At 41.3% G+C, this 25,565-nt stretch overlaps 1 protein-coding gene across 13 annotated transcripts in view; it reads right to left on the reverse strand.

The window, feature by feature from the left end:
- Nucleotides 1-25,565, reverse strand: part of PTPRT (protein tyrosine phosphatase receptor type T) — a 1,092,462-nt gene that overhangs the window by 403,901 nt on the left and 662,996 nt on the right. For all 13 annotated transcript variants that reach the window (XM_067708176.1, XM_067708171.1, XM_067708175.1 and 10 more), the window contains exon 8: nt 19,059-19,355. In XM_067708176.1, the coding sequence (XP_067564277.1) occupies nt 19,059-19,355 (297 nt within the window). The remainder of the gene's footprint in view (nt 1-19,058; nt 19,356-25,565) is intronic.

The raw sequence follows: 25,565 nt of genomic DNA on the forward strand, positions 1-25,565 counted from the left end.
CAGGTTCTTTCCAAATATCATCATTCTTTTGCAAGTTTTCTGGACTATCAATACCCATGTATTCTTCCAGAAGAATACTAGAATAATTTTACAAAACTTCCAAAATGTTCCATCAGAATCTTTATTTCCCTTGCATTCTTCACTTCTCTGGGGGACAAGTGACACCTTTTTTCTAACAAGTCCTCCTGCCAGTAATATTGTATTAATTCTCATTTCTTAATGTTTTCTTTTTAGGTCTCCCAGTTAAAAATGTTTTTTTCATTTCTTACAAACTGTATTCCTAGGATTTTATTACTTTTGTTCATATTATTTTTGCATTACATTAAGGAGTTTCTCTTGTGAAACATACGACAAAATTATGTGTAACGCATGTATATTTAAATAATAATTATGAAATGAACATGCAGGTACCCACTATCCAATCTAAGAAATAAACCATCACTGTATCATTGGACCATCCTTTGTGCCTTCACTCTTGACTCCTACTCTCCGCCCCATGAACAAAAAAAATGCATATTATCCTGAATTTTATGTTAATCATTCTCTTTATTTGGAGGTATAAGTATATACATCTATCTCAAGACAAAATATCATTTAGTTTTTCCTGGTTTCCTTTATATACATAAAGCTGAGTGTTTGTATTGCATGATTTGCATTTGCCACTCAATGCTGTTTTGAGATTCATCCCCACTAATGCACGCAGTTGTATTTCATTCATCTAAATTTTATGAATAGAGTCTTATTTATTTGCTATATTTCTTATTTCTTACTATAGGCAGACATTAAGACTATTTCCCGATGGGGCTATCTTACAGCATTGCTCCTATGAATGTTTCTGTACATTTGGTTGAAAATATGTATGATTTCACTAAGGTATACCGAGAAATAGGATAGGTAGACTAAGGGCAATATCTGTCTTCAGCTCTCCTGAGTAATGCCAAATGATTTTCCAAAGTGTTGGCAGCAACGTACACTCCCTCCAACAACGTTCTGAAAGCTCCTACGTCTCTACATCCTTACAAACACTTGGTATTGTAAGGTTTTTATATTCTAGACCATCTGGTAAGTGTGAAATGATAGATCATTGAGATTTTAATTGTTTTTGTCTGTTTTCTAAAGAGGATGAGCATCTTTTAGTGTTTTTTGGACATTACTGTCTTCTTCTTATTGACTTGTAGAGGTTCTTTGCATATCCTTGCTATGGGTCCTTTTATTGGCTATGTGTGTTATAAAAATCTTCTCTTGGTTTTTGTCTTCCCTATCCCTTTATGTTACCTTTGGACAAAGATCAATTCTTAATTTTGCTGTGGTCAAATTTATCGGGTTTTCTTTTTTTTGTATGGGGAAAAGAAACTTTAGTGACTTGATGGTGGTAATCATTTCACAATGTATACCTATATCAAATCATCATGTTGTAGATCTTAAATATATACAATTTTATTTATCAAATATACCTCAACAAAGCTGGAAAAAAAATAGCAGGAGATGCTGTTGGTGCTTACTGGCCATATACTGAGGCTCACTGCAAAACACTTGCTACTCTACCTAAAGGCTGTGGAAGCAAACTTGGTCTCCACACAGGGTAAGCAAAGAGTGCCAGAGTTAACATCCCCAAAACATTCTTCAAGCAACGAAAGGAAGTTAATGTATGAATATTCTGGTCTCTTCACCATTGGTTGGGTTAACTCTGAGATATGTTCTAGTAATATTTCTCAAACTACCTCAAATACTGAAACCCTTGTTATTGTTATCATTATTATTATTATTAATTTTCTTAATATTATTTTCAACCCACTGGACCGATACTATCATAAAATTTTTAAAAAGAATAGGAAAGTAAAATCAAAAAGTAAAAGTGAAATATAAAAACATAGAAAATGCAAGCTCCTCCTTTAAAATACTTAACCTCTTTTTCTGTAATTATCTTGTCAAGGACCTGAAAGAGTTCATGAGTCAGTGCTGGTCTCTGGATTATAGGTGGAACGGCACTGCTCTAAAACCCAGTGATTCCCATGGTAATTTTCTTGATAATGCACATTTTATTGGCTTCCTTCCCTTCCCTGATTCACTTCTCTCTACTTACCAGTGTGTCCTGGACCATCTCCTAAATAAACTACTTGCATTTGAATCCTCATCTCAGGATCAGATAAATGCAAACAAAAATAATAAATCCAAATAAAATATTCTTATTTAAGAAATACTTTCTCTACCCTGAAGTCCTAAGAATATTCCCTTAAACTTTCTTCAGTTTTAAAGTCATACCTTTTATAAAATGTCTTCAACTCATCTGTAATTGTGTTTTCACATAAAGCGTGAGGTAGGGATCTAATTTCAATTCTTCCTCTCTATCCTAGCACTACTTAATGAAAACACATTTTTATTTACTTAACTGATCTGCCATATGCTCCCTCTGCCTTCCATCACATTCCCACGTACGTACGGGTCTATTTCTACGTTCTCTTTATTTTTTTCAATTGTTGTATTAGACTATTCCTGTGTCAATATCATGCCTTTTTTATTAATTGAATGATTCTTTAAATTCTATAGTGCTTCACAATTTTCAAAAGTTTAACACACATGATTTCATATAATCCCATAATAACCCCTTTCTCCCCTTACCCTGATATTGCCCCTCCCCGTTCCCTCTCCCCACTGGTAACCACTAATTTGTTCTCTATATCTGTGAGCCTGCTTCTTTTTTGTTTCACTCACTAGTTTGTTGTATTTTTTAGATTCCATATATAAGTGATATCATACAGTATTTGTCTTTGTCTGTCTTTCACTTAGCATAATGCCCTCCAAGTCCATCCATGCTGCTGCAAATGGCATTATTTCATTCTTTTTTATGGCTGAATAGTATTCCATTGTGTGTATACACTACATCTTCTTTATCCATTCATCTGTTGGTGGACACTTAGGTTGCTTCCATACCTTGGCAATTGTAAATAATGCTGCTATAACATTGGGGTGCACGTATCTTTTTGAATCAGAAATACCGTGTCTTCTAAATTAACAAAGATTTGTAAGTTTTGTAGCTGGTAGAGCAAGGCCTGCAAATATGCATTTTGTGTTCGGGTCTGTCTTACTATTCTTGTCTTTTCTCCTTGCATATACATTTTAGGACTAGCTTGTAAATTTTCAAAACAAAAGTCTCATTTTTCTTTTGAAGTCGCATGAAATATAGATCAATTGGGAGACCATAAATGTCTTTATATATTATGGCTTTATAAATTGGGTTTTCTTACTTAGGTCTTCTTTAATGTCCTTCAGTGCTTTATACATTTACATATACTATATATCTTGAAATCTTTTTGTTAGGTTTATTCCGAAAAAACATATATTTTTATTGGTATCATAAATAGTATCTTAAAAAAAAAACACATACTTTTTAGGTGAATGGAAATGCAATTGATTTTCTAATGTTGAGTTCTTTGTCAAACATGCTATATTCTCCTATTAATTCTAATGAATTGTGTGTAAATTTCTTTGGGTTATCTAATAAATAATCATAGCATCTGCAGTTAATGATAATTTTGTTCTTTTCCAATCTTTTAACTATTTATTTAATTTTCTTGTCTTCTACCAAAGCCACCAATACAATATTTAGTGGAGGTAATGATAAGCATCTGTGTGCTTTCCAACTTTAAAGGAAATGATTTCATTATTTCATCCTTGGGTGTGGTGTCTGTAAGTTTCTTATAGTTACCCTTTATCAGGGTAAGAAGGTCTTTTTTATTCCTGGTATACAAGGATATTTTCTTTTTAAGTCATGCTGAGCTTTAACTGAAGCTTTTTCTGTACCTACTGTAGTAATGATATGTTTTTGCCCTCTCTTACTTTGCTAAAGTAGTGAATTGCAGTATTTGTTAATGTTGAACAAGTATTAATTTCCTAAAATAAACCATTTTTTTTCCTAGTTGTATACAGTGCTGGATTCTTTGTTAATATTTTGTTTGGGGGATTTGCATCTAATTGTCCTTTTTCTCATAATAAGCTTGTCTGGTTTTGATATTAAGGATAAATTGGTATCCTAAAATGAGGAGAGGAGTGTTCCTTCTTCTTCTTCTCTCTAAAAGTATCGATGCAAGACTGGGATTGCCAGTGCCTTGAGTATTTGTCTGATTTCACCTGTAAGACCATCTAGGACTGGTGTGTTTTTGTTGGAAAAGTTTAAACTACTGATTCTATTTCTCTATTTGAGAATTATATACATTTTCCCCCTTTAGTCAAGTTTTTACATTTATATTTTGCTAGGAATTTTTTCATAGCCCATAAACGTCAAATTTACTGGTCTAAAAGGATATTTAATATCCACATTTTATCTTTTTTACTGTGAAAGAACCAGTATACAAGCATATAAAACAAATACACATCTCATTAATTTATCAACAGACAACTTCATACCCGCAAAAGGTAAGGGCTCTCTTAACTTCCTAATAATCATGACCTTGGTTTTCATTATAGTTTTTCTTCCTTAAACACACATCCCTAAGCACTATGGGGTTCATTATTAAATAAAAATAATAAATATAATAAACAGTGCTAAACTCTTTTACAAAGCCCAGTCTGGGAGAACTAACCTCTTTCTTTACATCACTAACTTCCATTCCATGAACATGTTCTAACCCAGCATTTATTTATACATTCTGTTAAGAATGTGGATTTTACTGTGTTTTTAAATCTTGTTTCTTGTTGTAATTCTTAAGGGACATTTGCTTTGCATTAAAAGACTGTTCCTCTTTAATAAGAATGAAAGCATTTTTCCATCTGTCCAGTAACCTTTCTTTATGCAACCTTACAAGAGCTGGAACAGGCCAGTCTAGTTTGGTGGGCTGAGATACGTTCTGCTAGTGATTATATGAGCCCCTGTTTTAAATATTTTTAACCCAGAGGGAAAGGGAAAATTTAGATATGCCCGTCATTACTTGGCCAGATAAGGGGTCCGCTTGCTTGGAGGTGAGGGTTGGTGGGGGAAGGTTAGGGAAAAGAAATGACCACACAACAGGAAGCTTCTTTTCAAAAAGAGGACTTACTTTGGTTTTTGAAGGAGCAGCCTGAAGTTACCTGGAGCACTCCCCCTACCTTTAACTGGAATGTCTCAACCCAAAGATACTCTTTCCTCAAATCCCTCTGCTTTCCTGATTTACCACATTGCAGGCTTGGACCAAGGGCTCTCATCCTCTGCTCTGTGGACTGGCATATAAAGATGCCTCAACATTAAGATCTCCTGAACCCCTGACCCCCCCCCACTCCTATCAGCTCCACAGCCCACCCTCGCCTTTAGGCTTGGGCAGAGTTTGAGGGTATTTATGCAATTGGGCTTAGAAGTTCCTTCTTCTTGTGCCCCAAGGGACTGGGTGGCAGTGAAGGGGGTGGTTTCTTTCGGTGAAGTCACAGCTCAGTCATCTTTTCTCCATGTAGGTCCCCCTCCCCCAACACTGCTCTGCATTAATTCCTCAGGGCAGAATGAAAGGCATTTTTCTATTCCTTTGGGAAGTTGTTTAAGAAGAACGATCAGATGACCATCTTGAGTCAAAACTCTCATTTTCATCATGCAGACCTATAACGTAGTACTAACACCATGGACTGAGCCAGACTGCCTGGGTTTCTGTCCCATTCTCACCACTTATTTGTTGTACAACCTGAGGCAAGTCGCTTAACCTCTCTGTGACTCAGTTTCCTTACTTTAAAATGAGGATTAAAATAGTACCTCCTTCATAGCTATTGTGGTGACTGACACTCTGTGTTTGCTCCTCCCCCTGGTCCCATCACATTCTCTGAGAACTGCTCTAGTGCAGCCTGGAGATCACCAATTTGATTCTTCTGCAGAATCAGAATTGTTACTATTTCCTTTGGTGTCCTTCCATCTATCTATAGTCTCTGAATAGTGTCGTACTGCTAATCATAGAAGCCGTATCTTCTCGTAGCTTTACTGAGCACATTTAACAGCTTTCTAAAATTTTCTTCTGATTTCTATGGTAAATTATTTAAAAATCTATTTTGTCTTTGAGGAGATTCTCATGATTCATTCATTCAATAATATCTTTATCACATGTCTACTATCTACCTGGCACTGTTCTAAGTGGTTGGAAGTACCAGTAAACAAAAATAGAAACAAACCATCATTGTCTCCTTGGTATACATGCAAGTGGGAGAAGAGATAATTAAATGTAGAGTGAAATAGGCAGCATGTCAAATGATAAATCCTAGGGAGATACACAGAGCAGGGAAGAGGGACAAGGAGTCTGGTGTTAGAAAAGTCCAGTTTATAATAGAAAGGTTGAGGAAGAGTCACCTGAAAGGTGACATTTGAGCAAAGACATGAAGGAGGTGAAGAAACCAGCCCTGTTTTTTTGTGGGAAGATTGTTCTAGTCAGAAGGAATGGCAAGTGCAAATGTCCTGAGGCAGGGACACACCTGGCACATTTGAGGAGAACAGTGACTGGATTTATGTAGTAAGGCAGACATAGAAGAAGATGAGGTCAGAGAGGCAACCATAAAAGTGGTAGTATTAAAACCAGGCAGGGGGCTTCCCTGGTGGCGCAGTGCTTGAGAGTCTGCCTGCCGATGCAGGGGACATGGGTTCATGCCCTGGTCCGGGAGGATCCCACATGCCTCGGAGCGGCTGGGCCCGTGAGCCATGGCCACTGAGCCTGCGCGTCCGGAGCCTGTGCTCCGCAACGGGAGAGGCCACAATAGTGAGAGGCCCGCGTACCGCAAACAAAACAAAACAAAACAAAACAACAAAAATACAGGCAGGACCCTGTGGGGCTCATGGGCACAGAAGCCTTTCTGTGCCCCCTGTTCCTTGTTTGTAGGGAACAGAGTCTAGCCTCCCTGACCTGCCCTGAGTTCGAAAGGGCAGCTTCAAATCAGGGAAGGGAGAGGATGCAGACAGAGACAAGGGAGGAGCAGCCCAGAAACAACAGTGCAGCCTTGGGGCAGGGTCCTGGTTCTGCCTCAAGGGACGCACGGAACAATATCTTTGAGCTCTTTACGAACTAAAACCCCCAGCACGTGTAAGATGTTAGCATTCTTCATTCCAAAGAAGATCACAGTTTGATAGCCTCAACAAGAGACCACCTGAGGCCAAATTAAAGGAACCAGAAAGGCTCATTAGGAGGAGACTACCTGAAATCAGATTAAAGGAGTGCGGGCCCTGCAGACACCCTAATGTTATCAGCAACTCCACCCTTGAACTACTGCTATAAAACTCCTCACCAAATCCTCCTGGATTGGGGGACACAGATTTTGGAGGGCATGAGCCCACTGTGTTCCCCTTTGCCTGGCAAAGCAGTAAAGCTAGTAAAGCTAGTCTTTTCTACTTCACCCAAAACTTTGAGATTCGATTTGGCACCAGTGCACAGAGGCCAAGTTTTCCGCACCAGTGTGGTCACATAGGACCTTGTGAGCCATCCTAAGGACTAGTGCTTTTAATTTCAGTAACACGAGAAACCACTGGAAGGTTATGCACAGAGGGGTGATGCTGTGATTTGCCTCATGGTTTAATAAGATCCTTCTGGCCGCTGTGTTGAGAAAACAGAGTAGGGGCCAGGGCTAAAGCTGAAAGGCCATTGTGGAGGCCACTCTAATAATACAGGTTGGAGACTGCAGTGGCTTGGACCAAAGAGCTAGCAGTAGAGGCTGTAAAAAATGATCAAGGTCTTGCTATGTACTGAAGGACGAGTCAAGAGAATGTGCTTATGGATGGGATGTGGGGAGTGAACAGGGATGTTTTGCACAAAGCAAGGGGGCACCAATCATAGAGAACAGGTGTGTTCCCTGGAGTTTCCCTGGAGTTTGCAATCCAGGGCTTTAAATGTGACAAAAGTGAGGAATCAAGGTTTCTGACTTGAGCCATTGATAAAATGGAGTTGCCATTAACTGAGGTGGAGAAGAGCATGAGGAGAATGCGTATGAGTTGGGTGGTGGCTGAAGGATGATCAGGCCAGCTGTGGACGTGTTTAACTCCAGTGGCTGACTAGCAATGCAGGTGGATATGTCTAACAGGATAAATGACTGGATAATTTGGATAAATGACTCCGGAGGGCAGGGGAGAGGTCTGGCTTGGAGACGTCAACTGGAGAAATCATTAGCATAGGGATAGATTTTAAAGCCAAAGGATTGGAGGAAATAATTAGCGGAATGAGTGTGGATCAAGGGTCAACAAGCTATGGCCACTGCCAAATGCAACCAGCTGCTTGTTCTGTAAATAAAATTCTACTGGAACACTGCCACACCCATTCATTTCTACGGTCGGAGTAAGATGTTTGCAATTGGGATTACAGAGGTATTACAGGTAATTTTAAGATGGTCCCCTGCCCATAACTAACAGAAATCTTGCGTAGATCACTGGTTTGGTTTTTCCAAGTCACACACCTTCAGTTAAAAAGCAGTCTGCCGATTCTGGCACTGGCCACACACCACTTAATATAGTTCTTGGCAGAGAGGAAATTAAATGCTTTACGTATAGACTTTCAAGTAGGACACCGTCTAGAAACTGGTGGGATGACCATCCCCATTTTACAGATGGGGACACTAAAATGTACAGAATGCAAGGAATTTAATCAAGGTTACACAACCAAGTAGTGGATGGAGCCTAGATACAGCCCAGATCCCTCCGACTCCAGAGTGTTTTCTGAATCACCCCTTTCTTCCATCACCTGGTAGACATGTGGGTTTAGAAAAGCTGAAAGACAGTCACACGAAAGTCACCTACTAGTGGAAAAATCAGCACATCTCGGCCCCAGGCAGAGGCTCTTTTGACCACATCACACTACCACTCCACAAGTCAAGAAGTCCTTTCCCATGAAGCCAACTTACAGTCGACCCTCGGTGTCCGCAGGAATTGGATCCAGGATAGCAAAATAACAAAATCCACTGAAGCTAAATTCTTTATATAAAACGGCGCAGTGCAGTTGACCTTCCACACTGGGGGTTCCTCGTGGGAGGATTTAACCAACCGTGCATTGATTTCGAAATCAATATGCAGATACGGAACCCACAGACATGGAACCCACGGATACAGAGGGCTAACTGTACTTTATTTTGATTCAACTAGGTCTTTTTCTTCCCCGTCTTACTCACTGTGAAAAGACTTCTTGAGGAAAGATTCCTGTTTTGTCTAATCTTCTAAGTTGCTTTACCCTTCTTTTTTTCCTCCATAATTCTTTAGTGGATCCATGTATTCCCTCCCCACAATTTCATTTCTTTTTCTATCTAACAGCACGGAACTTTCCATCCCTTTGATAGAGTTCTACAACAAAGGTTAATTACTTTATAATTTCATTCTCTTTAAAAAAAAAAAAGCACACTAAAATTGCTAATTTTAACTGTGCTTCTTGTCAGTAGGTTCATGTAAATTCACTGTAATTAAAACAGATGTTTTCTTGTGCCTAACACTCAGGTGGTAATTTAAGGGAAATTTTCATTTCAACATAAAGGAGGACAGAGTGTTATCAAGGGAAGTTTTCTCCTCTCTTCTCCTGTCTTATCCTTTCCTCTTCTTTCTTCCCCTCCATTTTTGTATCTGAAAAGCGGGGCTAATGGTGAACTTTGAGGGTAGTTGTGAGAAGTAACAAGTCAGTTTTTGTGAAAGCACAGAGCCCTGCACAGCCAGCACAAGTTTTCCTTCCTATCATCTTGTCTAGGTTTTTTTTTTAATTTATTTATTTTTTGCCTCTCCATTCCAGGTGCCATATTTGTTGGTTAGTTGGTTGTTGTTCATTATAGAGGCTCAGAACTAACTTAAAAGTTGAAATAATTTGAAAATGGTTCAGAGGAGTCTGTCTTATAGAGACAAGATAGATTTAAACAATTTCAATCCACTTTGTAATTTCCAGTCTTGCTGGAGGAAAGATAATTTTTTTCTGGATAAATTTTTATATCTTAAGGTGTCCAACATACCTTTTTAATGGAACTATACAGTGGTGTATTAGTAAATGTTTCACAGCCAGTTCTCCAGGAAAACAAAACAAAATAAAAACTCAATATGTTTCCTGATTTCCATGGTATAAATATCTCCACCGTGGTTGATTTTAAGCAGTGAATGTGATATCACTGGGTTCAGAGGTTAGAAGAGAGGCTAATGATTAGCTCTATCAAGCCAGTATCAGCTGGTTTTGAGTGTAAATAAAATATGTTATACACGTCTTTACCTTCTTAGCATATATAAGCAGGGCCCCGTGATATAATGAAAGAGGCATGGGTTTCGATATTAGCTATTCGTTCATTTAACAAATAGTTAATGAGCATCTACTAGGTGCCAGGCAGACAATAAACACACACACACACACACACACACACACACACACACACACAGAGTATTTCAGGTAATGATAAGTACTACAGAAAAGGATAAAACAGAGAGAGTGTTTAGGGAGATACTGGCCAGGAATAGGATTGTATCTTAGATAGGGTTGGGGGAAAAGCACAGATAAGATTTTGGGATCTACTTATTGGCTCTGCCATTTGTTACTTAAGTAGCCTTAGACAGGTTCCTTAAACTATCTGAGCCTCAGATTCCTCTTCCACCCAGTATCAGTAGCATCTACATCACAGTATTTGGCAACAGACTGTATGAATGAAGAATATCAGCTCAACACCTAGCTCATAATGGACATTCAAAACCTGTAACTGCACTTCTCCTTATCCTTTATGATAGCTCAAGGTCAGCTCTGCAAAGATTAACAATGTACTGAGCCCTAATTAAATGACGGCTCGGCACTTACTAAGATGTGTATAGCTTTTTATCCTTAACTAAATGACTATGGATTTCACCAGTTATTGCCTTGTTGTTATCGCTTTTTATACTTTTCTTCTCACTGTCCTCTTTTCCAGATTTTATGTGCTGCATCTTGTTACTGTACAAGTACACATCCCTAGCAACACGCAGCCTCTTGTTACTGCATCTTGTTACTGTACAAGTACACATCCCTAGCAACATGCAGCCTCTTGTTACTGCATCTTGTCACTGTCCAAGTACACGTCCCTAGCAACATGTAGTCTCCTTCTAGCTTCATGTGACCTGAGAAACCAGATAATTAACCTTGTTAGAAACGCACATAAAATACAAGCACTCATTCCTAAAATATCATTCTTCTCTATGATGAAAGTACATGTCTTATACTAAATGCAATAATATATGTATTGTATGTGATTAAGGATATATTAAATGTGATTAAGCATATTATGTTAATATATTATATACTATATGATTAATAATCAATTCGATTTTATACAATTATTATAAATTATATGGGAATCTACATTCCTTACTGCAAAATAAGAAAAATGATAGTTTGCTTTTTCATGTTTGGTGTTAAGATTAAACAAATCTACATTGCTGATGAAAATGTAAAATAATAAGGACCTCTATGGAGGAGTATCTGTCATCATCTAACAAAAATGCATATCCATTTACGCACTGACCCCAGTAATCCAACTTTCAGGAACTTCTCATGAAAATACATCTCCACAATACCAAACAACATATGTACAATACTGGATACAGTATTATTTGTCATAGCAAAAAATGGGAACAACCAAGTGTCCACAGGACCCTACTTGAATTAACCATGGTATATCCACATAACGAAGTCCCACACAGCTATAAAAAAGAATGACACAAATCTGTACAAACCGACATGGACTGATTTCAAGGATATATTAAGTGAACAAAAACACAAGATGCAGAGTATACCTACTATGCTATCTTTTACATAAAAATAAGAGAAATAAAGATAATTTTTACTTTTTTGCAAAATGAACTATAGGAAAGATGTATCTGAAATAAATACAAATGGTTACCTTCCAGGTGCAGGTAAGAACAGTGTGAAAGAGAGATGCTGGCAATTCTCTGAGTGTACCTTTTTATACAGTTTTGACTTTTGAACCAAGAAACTGTTTTGATGTTAGAAACAATGACATTGAACAAAAAAGGATGGGGGGAAGGCAGACCTTAAAATTGAAATAAATGAACCTAGTAGGGTATCAAATTGATAATATAACCATCCAGAGAAAAGAATGAACTTTTGGATATGGTATCGTGACTACTCAAGGAGAGAAAAACTAAAAAGAAAATCTTTAACCTAATTTAGTAGTTTTCTTGTTTGTTAGGAGGACTGGTATTGTAATTCTGAGACTACTTTGTGTGTATTGCAGCATGGAGCAAATGAAAAAAATATGTGAATGCTGGGGTTTTCACTGTGGGAGGAGGGAGATAGATATATATGGATTGAGGGCAAGTGCAGAAGAATCCTGAGGTGTTGGATTTGAATTAGTGTGAGTTCATGATTTAAAACAGATAAAATTATATTCCCCAGCTCTACCTTCTTGGAGAGCCTAGAGGCAGTAACACCCCATCGAGCACAACTAAGATGCATCTCTGAAAACAACCAGATATCCTCAGATAACTGGTTAACTCCAGGTCTGGGGCAGAGACATTACAAGGAGAGTCTGGAATATTCTGTCACACTAGAAGCAAGGAAGACTAATGAGAGCATGTCCAAAGGACCTAGGAGCCAATCTGAAGGGACCCCCCCAGCCATATTTAAGACAGTTTGAGCATTGAAAAGAATAATGATAGTAATGGAGTTTAATACACTGAGGAAGAAAAAATGACCCACGAGTCAATAGGGAAAACAAATGGGGAGGGGGATGAGGAGAGAAAAGCTCTTTTATAAAGAACAATGCAAATTAATACATGTAGAGGGAATGCTAGATTTAGAGCACCCTTTTGTAAATATCAGCATAATAACTGATTCAGGAGAGGATTATCAATGAGTGTTAAAACCATTGGGTTAAAAGTTCTTGGGGAGACCCGGAATTGCCAAAGCAATCTTGAGAAAAAAGAACAAAGCAGGAGGCATAACCCTCCCAGACTTCAGACAGTACTACAAAGCTGCAGTAATCAAAACAGTGTGGTACTGGCACAAAAACAGACATACGGATCAATGGAACAGAATAGAGAGCCCAGAAATAAACCTATGCACTTACGGTCAATTAATCTTTGACACAGGAGGCAAGAATATTAAATGGGAAAAAGTATCTTCAGCAAGTAGTGTTGGGAAAGTTGGACAGCTGCACATAAATCAATGAAGTTAGAAGACACCCTCACACCAAAAATTAACTCAAAGTGGCTTAAAGACTTAAACATAAGATATGACACCATAAAACTCCTAGAAGAGATCGTAGGCAAAACATTATCTGACATAAATCGTACCAATGTTTTCTTAGGTGAGTCTCCCAAGGCAGTAGAAATAAAAACAAAAACAAACAAACAAAAACAAGTGGGGCCTGGGACTTCCCTGGTGGTCCAGTGGTTAAGACTTCACCTTCCAATGCAGGGGGTGCGGTTTTGATCCCTTGTCATGGAGCTAAGATCCCACATTCCTTGTGGCCAAAACCCAAAAAAACAGAAAAAAAACCAGAAGCAATGTTGTAACAAATTCAATAGACTTTAAAAATAGTCCACATCAAAAAACTCTTAAAAAAACAAACAAAAAAACAAATGGGACCTAATCAAGCTTACAGGCTTTTGCACAGCAAAGGAAACATAAACAAAATGAAAAGACAATCCATAGAATGGGAGAAAATATTTGCAAATGATGTGACCAGCAAGGGCTTAATTTTTAAAATATACAAACAGCTCATACAACTCAACAACAAAAAAAGCAAACAACCCAATCAAAAAATGGGCAGAAGACTTAAACAGACATTTCTCCAAAGAAGACATACAGATGGCCAATAAGCACATGAAAAGATGCTTAACGTCACTAATTATTGGAGAAATGCAAATCAAAACTACCATGAGGTACCACCTCGCACTAGTCAGAATGGCTGTCACTAAAAAAGTTTACAAATAACAAATGCTGGAGAGGGTGTGGAGAAAAGGGAACCCTCCTATGCTGTTGGTGGGAATGTAAATTGGTGCAGCCACTATGGAAAACAGTATGGAGGTTCCTCAAAAAAACTAAAAAGAGAGTTGCCATATGATCCAGCAATCCCACTCCTGGGCGTATACCCAGACAAAACTCTAATCTGAAAAGATACATGCACTCCAACGTTCATAGCAGCACTATTTACAATAGTCAAGATATGGAAACAACCTAAGTGTCCATCAACAGACAAATGGATAAAGAAGATGTGATACACACACACACACAAATGGATTACTACTCAGCTATCAAAAAGGATGAAATTATGCCATCTGCTACAACATGGATGGACCTAGAGATTATCATACTAAGCAAAGTAAGTCAGAAAGAGAAAGACAAATACCATATGACATCACTTATATGTGGAATCTAAAATATGAGACAAATCAACATATCTATGAAACAAAAACAGACTCACAGATATAGAGAACAGACTTGTGGTTGCCAAGGGGGAAAGGGGGTAGAGGAGAGAAAGACTGGTAGTTTGAGATTAGCCGAGGCAAACTGTTATATATAGGATGGATAAACAAGGTCCTACTGTATAGCACAGGGAACTATTGTTATATTCAATATCCTGTGACAAACCATAATGGAAACAAATATGAAAAAGAATATATATATATATATATATGTGTGTGTGTGTGTGTAAAACTGAGTCACTTTGCTGTACAGAAGAAATGAACACAACATTGTAAATCAACTATACTTCAATAAAATTTTAAAAAAAGTTCTTGGGGAATAGGATCCCCAAGGATCTCAAAGCATCACTGCACAAGTGAGCTAATTTACGAAGAGAAAAGGTGCTGCATTTACTGTGGAGGGACTGGATGGTCCCCATCTTATCTAAGGGACCAATGCAGCAACATCAGTAGAGGGGGCTCCCTGACATTATGTACCTCTTGACATGATACAGTGAGAAATATACATCACCAACCCGTATAGCATTTTTGCCAAACATGTCTCATATTCTGGTTTGTCACATAAAATCAGGTTTAATATTATTGGAAATATGAATGTGGGTTATCTATTTGATTATTTGAAAATTAATGCTAAATTTCTTAGATGTTCTATGGTACTGTGCGTATGGAGGAGAATGGCCTTATCCTTAGGTCATGTCATGTATGCTAAAGAATTTAGGGGTCAGGTATCATGATTTCTGCCACTTACTTTCAAAGAGTTAAAAATATTCTATGTATGTTTATATATATTTCCATATCAAATATCTCATACCTAGGTATCATATATATATATATATATATATGAAAAAATAGACAGCGAGGTGTTCAGAAATGCTGAATCTAGTGAAGGGTTTACAGATCTCGTTTGTACTATTCTTTCAATTTTTCTATGGTTTTGAAACATTTCAAAGTAAGGTCTTGGGTATGAGTCATTGTATAAAATATAACATGCCTGTGAGTGTCTAGATTCCATTTCACAGTCTTGGCTGTGGTCTGGTTGAAGGCAGAGAAGTAACCACCTAATAAATGAGTCACGGTTTTGTATGAGACATTTGTGAAGAAAAGGGGAAAAATAAAGAACCTGTTTAGTCTCCTATTAACGATGACCTCCCAGATGAAGCAACAGGGCTCAGTGGCCATGACCTCCTCTCACCAGTGGTGGATTACTTCACACGCTCACGAAAGCACCGGGGTGATGAAATTACTAATTCCGTATATTCCCCAGAAGACAATTTTGTAGCACAGATGAAAGCAGCGTGAGTCCAGTCAGCTCAATCTGCAAGGCTGCTCCTTGGTTCCCCAAAGGGGGTTTCGGTTCATGGACTAGAGCTGAGCTCCACCCCCAGCTCGACCTTGAGGTGAATGAGCTCCCAGCAAACAGAGATGGTGCCTCTCCCCTCTTTAGGAGAAATGGAACCTAATCCCGGCATGCAGAGGGCACTGTGCTCTTCTGAGACTTTCCTGCAGCCCGGTGGTTCCTGAGGTGGGGCCTCAGGAGGGCCACAGGATGGAGGCCTGGTGTCTTAATGTTGGTGTGTTTACTGTGATAATGGCCACACATCTCGGTAGAGCAGGAATGGATGTGATATTAATGGTGTTTGATTAAAATTTAATTTCAAAGCTTTGCTGCTCTCAATTTGTTTTGATAAAGGCCTTGTGATTTTTTCTTTTCCTGATGACAAGACGAAGAAAGGGAGAGTCTGAGGCATGCCTTAAGGATGGGATTTGGGATTTGCTGTTGCACATGGAGGTAACCCTCAAAAAGCAGCCCAAGGTGGGCAGAGCATCTTGGCAAAAAAATGCCCTGAGCTGTTCCTGGGCCAAACCCTCCTGTTCATCTTCTGCATCCTGAATCTTCATGCTGCTTCTCAACAGTGGCTCCTCCCTGTCTAACAACCAGGTCCCTCATGAACACTTGTCACTAAACCCCCCTACTTGCCCCAACTCTGCTTCTCCAACCAGGCACTGACCACATCGCCACTCCTTGAAAGTCGATGTCATAATCTACAACCAGTTACAGTGGACGTCTATAGCTCTGCAGAGATGGGTGGGTGCTTTCTGGGTTGGTTGTGCTAGAGGATTCTTTGTCAAGATTTTTTTTTTTTTTTTTTTTTTTTAGTGCAAATGTAGCAGCTACATTTAATGAAAACTTACAATCTGATGAGCATGATTCCAATTTCTATATACACCATCCTTTCTAATGAGCACAACAACCTGTAAGGTAGGTACTATTACTACCTCCTTTTTATAGATGAGAAACCGAGGCACTGAGAGGTTAAGCAACTTGCTCCAGGCGTATCTGGCTCCAGAGTCTGCCTTCTCAAAGAGGGCATTATTCTACCTGCTGGAGGAAGGGGCTGTACATTTTTGAAACAATGGAGCCAGATCTTGGGAAACTCCTGGATCAAAAGCTAAATCCAGGGCCACATGTCCTGGGCTGCAAAATGAAGCCAAGATGAGATGTCTGACCCTCTCTGTTGGAGGATGGATGGCAACAGGCTCATAGGAAACAGGGCACTCAGAACTTCTGGAGAAGCTGATCTTGGGGAGAGCTGTACCCACAGAAGACTGAGGTTCATTACAAGATAGGAAGATGGGGGAACAAGGTGACAGAGGCTGAGTCCCCACTGCTACTGCTACCTAGAAGCACAGTCTACAGGGGCTGCGAACAGAGTGGCTGTGAGGATGAATTTAAAGGGGATCAGGAAGGGTTTGTCGTGAAGGCAGGTTTGATAAAACTTCCAGGTCTAGGATGGGACGGGGTGATATGAGAATTGGGAGACAAGGTGAGAGGCTGGAGCTCCTTCCTCTATCTCCTTGTGGGACTCTGCAGCTGAGGGTGTGGGTCTGGATCCCACCAGGGACCATCACTCAGGGGTCCTTCGACTTGCTTATATGAAATAAGAATACTAGGCAGGACCACCATGGAAGAGGCTCTGCTTTGAGTCAAGTGTGAGGATTTGCCTCATGTAGTAACAATGACAGAGTTCTGCCCGGATCACTAATCACTAATCACTAATCACTTCTAATCACTTTATGCCATTTTTGTGCCCTTTGGTGTTTTGTCTGCATGTGTAGAAAGCCAAAAGTTCCTGAGAATTTACTTCCCAATCCTCCATCCCCATTCCAGACCTAACCATTGGCTGGCAGCCGTGATCTGGAACGATAGTGATATATAACCTGCCCTATAGAGTTCTCCTGCAGGCCCAGGTCACAGCCCCCTGGATTTGGCCTGAAGCTGTACCTGGGCTTCCTCCCCTTCACTGTCCTGCTTCCCCCACTCCCTCCCCAGTCTCCCCTGGGAAACCTTCCTTAATCGATCATTTGCAGATCAATCCACATGAGTCTGATGCCAGGAAACTAACTAAAGACACCCCTCGAGGCCAGAAGCAGTCTGGCTGGAAGGAAAACTGAAATATGGTCACAGAGAAGTGTTTCTTAGATAAGTCCTAGAACCAGCAAGTCCTGTCCTACCATAAATAACATAACCACCGTGGCGGAGTTACATGCAAAATACAGCAGGGGTCTGAGAAGAACACCCAAGTTGGCCTGGGGCACTCAGGGAAAGCTTCTGGAGGAAGTAGCACGTGAGCAAAGACTTGAAAGATTATAAATAGAATTCGTCCCACAAACGTGGAGGAGAGGTCATTCTGAGCAGGAGAAACAGAGCAGCATGGGCAAGGAGACAAGGGCGGGAAAAAGAGATGTGTTCTGGGAAGTACATGTGGCTCTCTCTTCCTGGAATCTTAAGAGGCATGCTGGAAGATAAACTGCAGAAGGCAAACTCATCGGAAAGTTGTGGGCGTGGAGCTGGGGGATGGGGAGGGGGACATGGAGGCACCCAGGCTGACTTCAGGTGTTTACCTTGACTTAGTAGATGCAGTTCACTGATGTGAGGAACACAGGGAGAGAAGTCCGTATAGAAGAGGAGACAGTTCGTTTCTGGGTTTTTTTTTTTTTTTTTTTTTTTTGAGGTACGCGGGCCTCTCACCGTTGTGGCCTTTCCCATTGCGGAGCACAGGCTCCGGACGTGCAGGCTCAGTGGCCATGGCTCACGGGCCCAGCCGCTCCGCAGCATGTGGGATCTTCCCGGACCGGGGCACGAACCCATGTCCCCTGCATCGGCAGGCGGACTCTCAACCACTGGGCCACCAGGGAAGCCCTGTTTCTGGGTACTTCTGAAGATACCTGTAGGACACCCAGGTGAATATGCGGTTCTGGGTGCATTCAATGTGTGTGCCAAGTTCTTTAAGTGTATTTTCTGATCCTTATTCTTACAGAATCCAGAGCCGTCTGATTCCCAAACTCAACATGCTTCAACAATACTATCAATACACAGCTTCTCTTTCGGGAGGCATCAGTGTGGTTAAACGCTGGTGTAGCAGGTGGTATAAAGTGAGAAGAGAGATGGGGATGTAGAAAGGTCAAACTTGAGCGTGTGTCTGCGACAGAGTTGCCATTGTCTAGGGGGACAGCACCCCTTGGAGTTGTGCACTGCATAGCCTGTGTGGTGCTTTACTGAAGAGCCTAGAAAAGGGGCTGATATACCAACAGAGAGATGAAAGACGCAGGAAACGTAAAACCTCCTAAGCGCTAGGCATGGCCCCCCGAGCAGGTCTGGCATTCCCCGTTCCCGAGTGAGCATGCGCACCGCCTCACTCACCATCCTCCTCCGTCTGCACCACCAGCTGCTCACTCTCCATCCGGCCCTCGGGGTTGGACAGCAGCAGCCGCAGCCGGATGGTCATGAAGGGGCGCAGGCCCCGCAGGGTGTAGTGGGAGGAGGTCTGAATGAGCTCTTCGGCCTCGTACTGCTGCTGGTTGAACACGTACTGGTACTGCACCGTGAGGTTGTAGCTGTGGCAGCGGGTCACCGCGTAGCCGAAGGGCTCCCACTGCAGCGTCAGCTGCCGGGCTCGGATGTCCACGATCTCCACGTTTTGCGGGCCGTGCACCGGGTCTGCAAGACACACACGCAAGACACAGGGCTCTGAGGAGGCTGTCAGGAAGGTGGGGTGGAGGCCCCGCTAAAACAGGGGAGAACAGCTCTTCAAACTCAGCCCAATCACTCAGCCACTGCCTTCCTGATTTCGTCACCTAGAGTATAATTTAATTAACATTTTTCTGTAAATCAAACTCCTTCTTCTTTTTTTAAATAAGGCATCTAAAAGAAAACACAACTATTTAAAGGGAAAACCTGAATCACTTGCCATAAATAAATGTTTACCATTTAAAACAATGCAAAGTTGTTTTCATCAGGGTACCACCAAAAACCATGTTGGGTACCACTAACAGCACACACAGCACTTTGGGGAAATACTAATTGAGAAGGATGCTGGAGTTCTGATCTACCTCTTTACATTTCATCTGGCCACATCCCCTTCCCTTGAGAAACCAGCCCCATTTCTTTAGTTCACCACACTGAGGTGCACAGTCTAGAAATCAAATTGCATCCTCAACACACAGCATCCTCAACAGGTCACTGTGACCCATTGACAGTGCCTTGGAATTTCCCTTCCTTTCATTGACAACACAACTCATCCTTTCCTAGCCTCCCACAACAGTCCTCAACCCTTCCTTCTTTCCTCTCCACTTTTTTCCAAACAGGCCCCTCCAGGGGCATCGTTCTAAAAACAGATCTGATCCAGCAATCTCACTCCTGGGCATATATTCAGACAAACTGTAATTCAAAAAGATACATGCACCCCTATGTTCACAGCAGCAGTATTCACAATAGCCAAGACATGGAAACAACCTAAATGTCCATTGACAGAGGGATGGATAAAGAAGATGTAGCATACATATACAATGAAATATTCCTCAGCCATAAAAAAAAAAGCAATAATGCCATTTGCAGCTACATGGATGGACCCAGAGATTATCACATTAAGCTAAGTAAGTCAGAAAGAGAAAGACAAATACCATATGATATCACTTATATGTGGAATCTAAAATATGACACAAATAAACTTACCTATGAAACAGACTCACAGACACAGAGAACAGACTTGTGGTTGCCAAGGAGGAGGGGGTTCCGGGGAGAGAAGGATTGGGAGTTTGGTATTAGCAGATGCACACTATTATACATAGAAACTACAAGGTCCTACTGTGTAGCACAGGGAACTATATTCAATATCTTATAATAAACCATAATGGAAAATAATATGAAAAGGATTATATATATATATATATATATATATATATATATATATATATAACTGAATCACTTTGTTGTACACCAGAAACTAATACAACATTGTAAATCAGCTATACTTTAATTTAAAAATAACAACAGGTCTGATCATGCCTTCTCACCTTAGTGCTGTCTCCCATTCCAGCCCTCCCTACTGATCTTGGTCCCAGACCCCCATATATAACATTGGCTATGTTTATTTTATTATGAATATTCTATTTACACTTTACACAAATTAAATAGATGTGTTTGTGCACAACATATAATAAAAAACAAAACTTTTCTTTTTTTAATCCCCATACGTAAAGCTCATTCTATACGGTTTAGGCATTTGTTACGATAGAAACGTAACTTCTTTTATGATCGGCATTCCCCATAAGTTCTTCTGTCAGACTCCTCGCTGGGAGTAGTTAAGCACAGGCTAGAGATTCAATCCGTGTACTTCCCGCCCCCCGCCCCGCCCACCATGCTACCTCACTAGCTGTGTGACCTTGGGCAAGGGCACTGCATCTCTGAGCCTTCATTTCTTCATCTATAAAGTGGAAATTATTGCGCTAATCTCAGAGGGCCGTTAATGTGTATAAAATGAACTGTAAAGAGAGAGAAAATTGTCTCTACCTAGCAGTGGGCGTTCCTCTTAGAGAGAATGGCCCTTCTTGGAGAAATGCTTTAAGAAGCTTGTTTGGAGTAGACGCTGCAGTCCCAGGGCCTTGGGATCGGCTGTGCTTAGCCTTTAGAGGAAGAGAAAAATGAACTCACTGGCTGCTGGGATTGAATAGGAGAGGATGGGGGTGAACAAGATGGTGTATTTTTGGGTGGAGCCCAACGGGACTGTTCTCATGTGACTCCTAGTCTTCAACAGGGTCCTCAAAATACCACAAGATGATTGGCTGTGATTTGATTTCCTGGGGCTTCTGAGATCTGCATGCCTCATTTGGGCCAAATAAGATGTTGCATGGGTACAAAGGGACCAGAGGCAAAGGGGACTTGGAAAATATGTCCATATGTTTTACTGACACCTTGACAGATGATTTGGGCTTTCTCAGGCTATGGAATTAAGAGGTTCAAGGACATCTCAGTTCAAGTGCAGAAGACAAGACCTCTGGTGGCCCTGTGGATTAGATACACGTGGGTGAAAGTGTTCTGTAGGTTCGAGAACTCGCATTCAAGAAAGGGCAAGACAGTGGCTCTTTATTAAGCAATAACTATGGGCTGGGCAGTTGCGTGCTGAAAACAACTGTCCGACGTAGGGAACTGAGGCCAACGAAGGGACATGACTTGCCCAGGGCCACACAGCTAAGTCCCCAGCTCTGGACTCCCACGGCATTTTGCACAGCTATCCAGCCCACTCAGCATCCGTCACGCTTTCTAGGAACTGCTTGTTCCTTTATACATCATTCCTCCCAGGCTGCAAGGGACCATGTGCTGTTTGTCCAGCAACCCCAGCACATGGTACTGAGTCTGCTGATGGGCCAGTTCATGTTGCTTAAACTGAGATGAACAGATGGTGACCTGTTTTTGAGAACTGAGCTTGGACCCCCTTGACTCCACAGTCCCCTGTTCTGTCCCCTCTAGCACGTCACCAAGTCTTTAAGGTGAACTTATCTATTTTTCAATTCAAGCAAGAGAACGTCTTAAGATCCTACATGATGGAAACTACTTTTCAAAATGTATGATGGAGGCATTCATGCTTTCACTATAACCCCCCCAAGCATCAGATGCCACACCCAGCTTCTGCTCCGGTAATTGCCTACAGCAGGTGGAGTCTCAGGTTTACATTCCGGTTGGTACAAACAAGTCAGAAATTGCTGAGAAAGCCTTGTGTGTGCAGTGGAGACTGGTTTGTTGAACTTACGTCCCTCATGTAAATATGGCCAAGCCTAGAGTCTACGGTTTCTGCCTCCAGATAAGACTCCGTCCATATGACCTTCTTGAGTAACAGCCTACAGGCCACTGAGATGGCATACAGTGGGAAGAGAGTGTGGCTTACTTGGGAAGCTGGAAAGTCTTCCTCTGATGGACAAGTAAAGTGGCTTGGCTTCCGGGTTCACTGTCTCTATGCCCTTAGACTTGGCAATGAGGGCCCTGTCCTGAGTCCTGTGAATTGGGGAGCACACTCCGGCCATCTGCAGACTCTGCCCCCCTCCTGAAGCAGGAGGCAATGGGCCAACGTCTCCACTTGGTCCTTGGGCTCCCCATTCTGGACCAGGCTCCAGACACCTGACAGCCTAGAATTCCCTGTCCCAGTGGCTCCAAACTCATTTCTGGGGCTTGTGTGAACCTCTTCCCTTGGTCTGGCCATCCAAGGTCACACCATATTCCATGTATGTACCTCTAGGCCCAACGGGTGACCAGAGCGTGGCTGTTTGGAGGACGAGACCTTTGTGGGGAGGGATGGAGGCAGGTGAAAGGAGAAGGAAAGAGGCTGCAGGTCTGTGTGTGTATCTTGTCCCAGACCCATTTGTGTTCTTACATATGTTAGGGACAAGTGTATATGTGTGTGTGTGACTGACTAACTCATATCTTCAGACGCTTCTTTATTCTGCAGCTGCCTCTGGAAAGACAGAGTGGGCCTCCTAACTTCTGATCACTCACCACTCCTCTTCTTTCCATGTTAGATCTTACTGAGGTACCAGTTTCAACCTAATACCAGAGCCCAACCTGCAACATGTACCTTTCCACCTCCAAATTCCCTCCCTCGTTTTCCACTGCCCACTCTTTGAACCCTACATTCCTAAAGCAGAGTGAGTGTTGCATCCTGAATCCTTTTACACCTCCATCTTCCCTCTGCTTGGGCTGCCACTGGCAAATCCCTATTCAATATATTCAAGGCCGGGCTCCAATGCCACCCTTTCTTTGTAACTTTCTCCAAAAGCCTTTCTTGCCCAGGCAGAATGAATCATCATCCGTTTTCTTTAATACTTCTCCCATAGCCCTTATCAAATTGCAGATTAATGTTTGGATGTTTGGTTCATGCTCACCTCCCCTGCTAACCTATGAGCACCTAGATCTCTTCATTTTTAAAACTGGACATATAGCTGATTAATAAATGAAGAATGAGTAAATACAGAAAGCAAGGGATAACTGAAGACCAAACCAGAATCAAGGCCTTAACATCCTGCAGGGGAAATGCAGTAAGTGAAGGGGTGAAATCAGGGCTCTCTCTATACTCCAACTGTTAAGGTAATCATGTGGTTAAGTCAGAATTCCAGCCTCTTGTTTTATATGGACCCAGCCTCCATTCCTGCTGTCAAAGGCAATAGCTGTAGAATCTCCTAATGACCTGAATCAAGGCAGAACACCTTATTTAAAAAAAGGAGCAGCAAAGCAGATTTCCAATTCATGAATTTTCTATGTATTCATCTTTGCATGTGGATCCGGCTGTAACATACGTACTATTCAAAGTTGAACCTAAATTGAGATAATTTGGGGCATGGGGCTGAAAATGTGGAGGTGGCTAGCTTGTATGTAAAATGAATTTTTTATCCATTTGGAGATACGATTTGAGTTCCTTTCAAATTAAACTGCAATGGAGTCCTAAGCAGCTGGAAACATTATTGCCGACATAATTTGATACTGAAGGAGTAGTAATACATTGACAGATAGTTCGATGTGACCATTAATTTGCAATTTCTGCATGGAAATGCTACATGAAGGGAAAAAAGGTAAAAGGAACAAAAATAAAATCCATCTTCTTTCAACATCATCCAAACCTACTCTCTTGCTTCCTTTCTTCCATCTCCTCTAATTTATTACAGATGTTTGGTGGACAGGAATTTGTTGAATATTATCACAGACATCCTTATGAAGGTAGGCAAGGGCAGGAACCCAGAGGCTTCACTTAGGGATACTGGTACCCTCACCATCCAAGGTCACTGGGTCCTACCTACCCCGACCACTAGAATCAGGTGACTCTGTTGTCACCCTCTTGCAGCGATGTCATAGAGCAGGTGTGTCATTCACATGTCCGTTGGCTTACCCAACACTGAAAAAATACTCTTGAGCAGGGAGGCATCATGACATGGTAAAAAAGAGTGCTGGATCTGTCATCACCTGGACCTAAAGCAAGTCACTTGTCCCATCTACGTCTTTGCCTCATTTTTCTCATGTGTAACACGGGGATGGTACTTCTGCCTTTTAGGGCTACGAGGTGAAATAAGGAGATAGTGTCCACCAAGCTCCCAGATGGTACTTGACCCAGCTGTATTCCCTTAAATACAGCTCCCACCTCCAGAAGGGAGGCAAGGCAGGGGAGCCACTGAGATAAAACAGAAGTCCTGCAGGTGACTGTGGACCCCTGGCCTGGTTCTCAGTCCAGCTGACTGCTGGGTTCATGCTTTTTAACCAACTGTAGTTTGGAGTCAGCAAGGTCCCATTAATGCATGTTCAGATATAGCTCTGTCTATTCTTTCCTTTCTACAAACATGTCTTGGACCTCTGAGATGGGACAGACATTAGGGATACAGGGGAATGAGGCAGACATGTTCTAGCCTTCATGAGATTCATGCTCTAGAGGGGGATGCAGACACGACAATTGTGAAGGATGGAATGATGAAGCCTGAAGGAGCTTTTGCAGGGAAAGTGCTGGGCTTCCAGGCAGCACATGTCAGAAAGACACAGCCTTACGCTGGAAACTCATCTGAGCCAATTTAATCATGACTCGTGCACAACCTTACATTCTTTTTCATAGAAACCAGAAGCCACCAAAGAAACCTGAGGTGAGTGAGGGTTAATGATTCCTCCATAACTGCATTATAAGGTTATAATAAAAGCAAGTCTCAGGCTAAATTCTACTACACAGATGAGCATTTATTACACAAATGTTTATGAGCAAGCAGGCACAAAACAGGTCATACCATCCATTCCATAAAGCTCAATGAAGCTCAGCACCTGTCTTAGTCTTTTCAGGCGACCTGGCTCCTATCTTGCATGTAGGCTCATTTAAGACAGTTATGACAGTATTCTCAGGTAGGAGTT

The sequence above is a fragment of the Pseudorca crassidens genome, chromosome 15 (assembly GCF_039906515.1).
Source record: "Pseudorca crassidens isolate mPseCra1 chromosome 15, mPseCra1.hap1, whole genome shotgun sequence".
NCBI lineage: Eukaryota > Metazoa > Chordata > Mammalia > Artiodactyla > Delphinidae > Pseudorca > Pseudorca crassidens.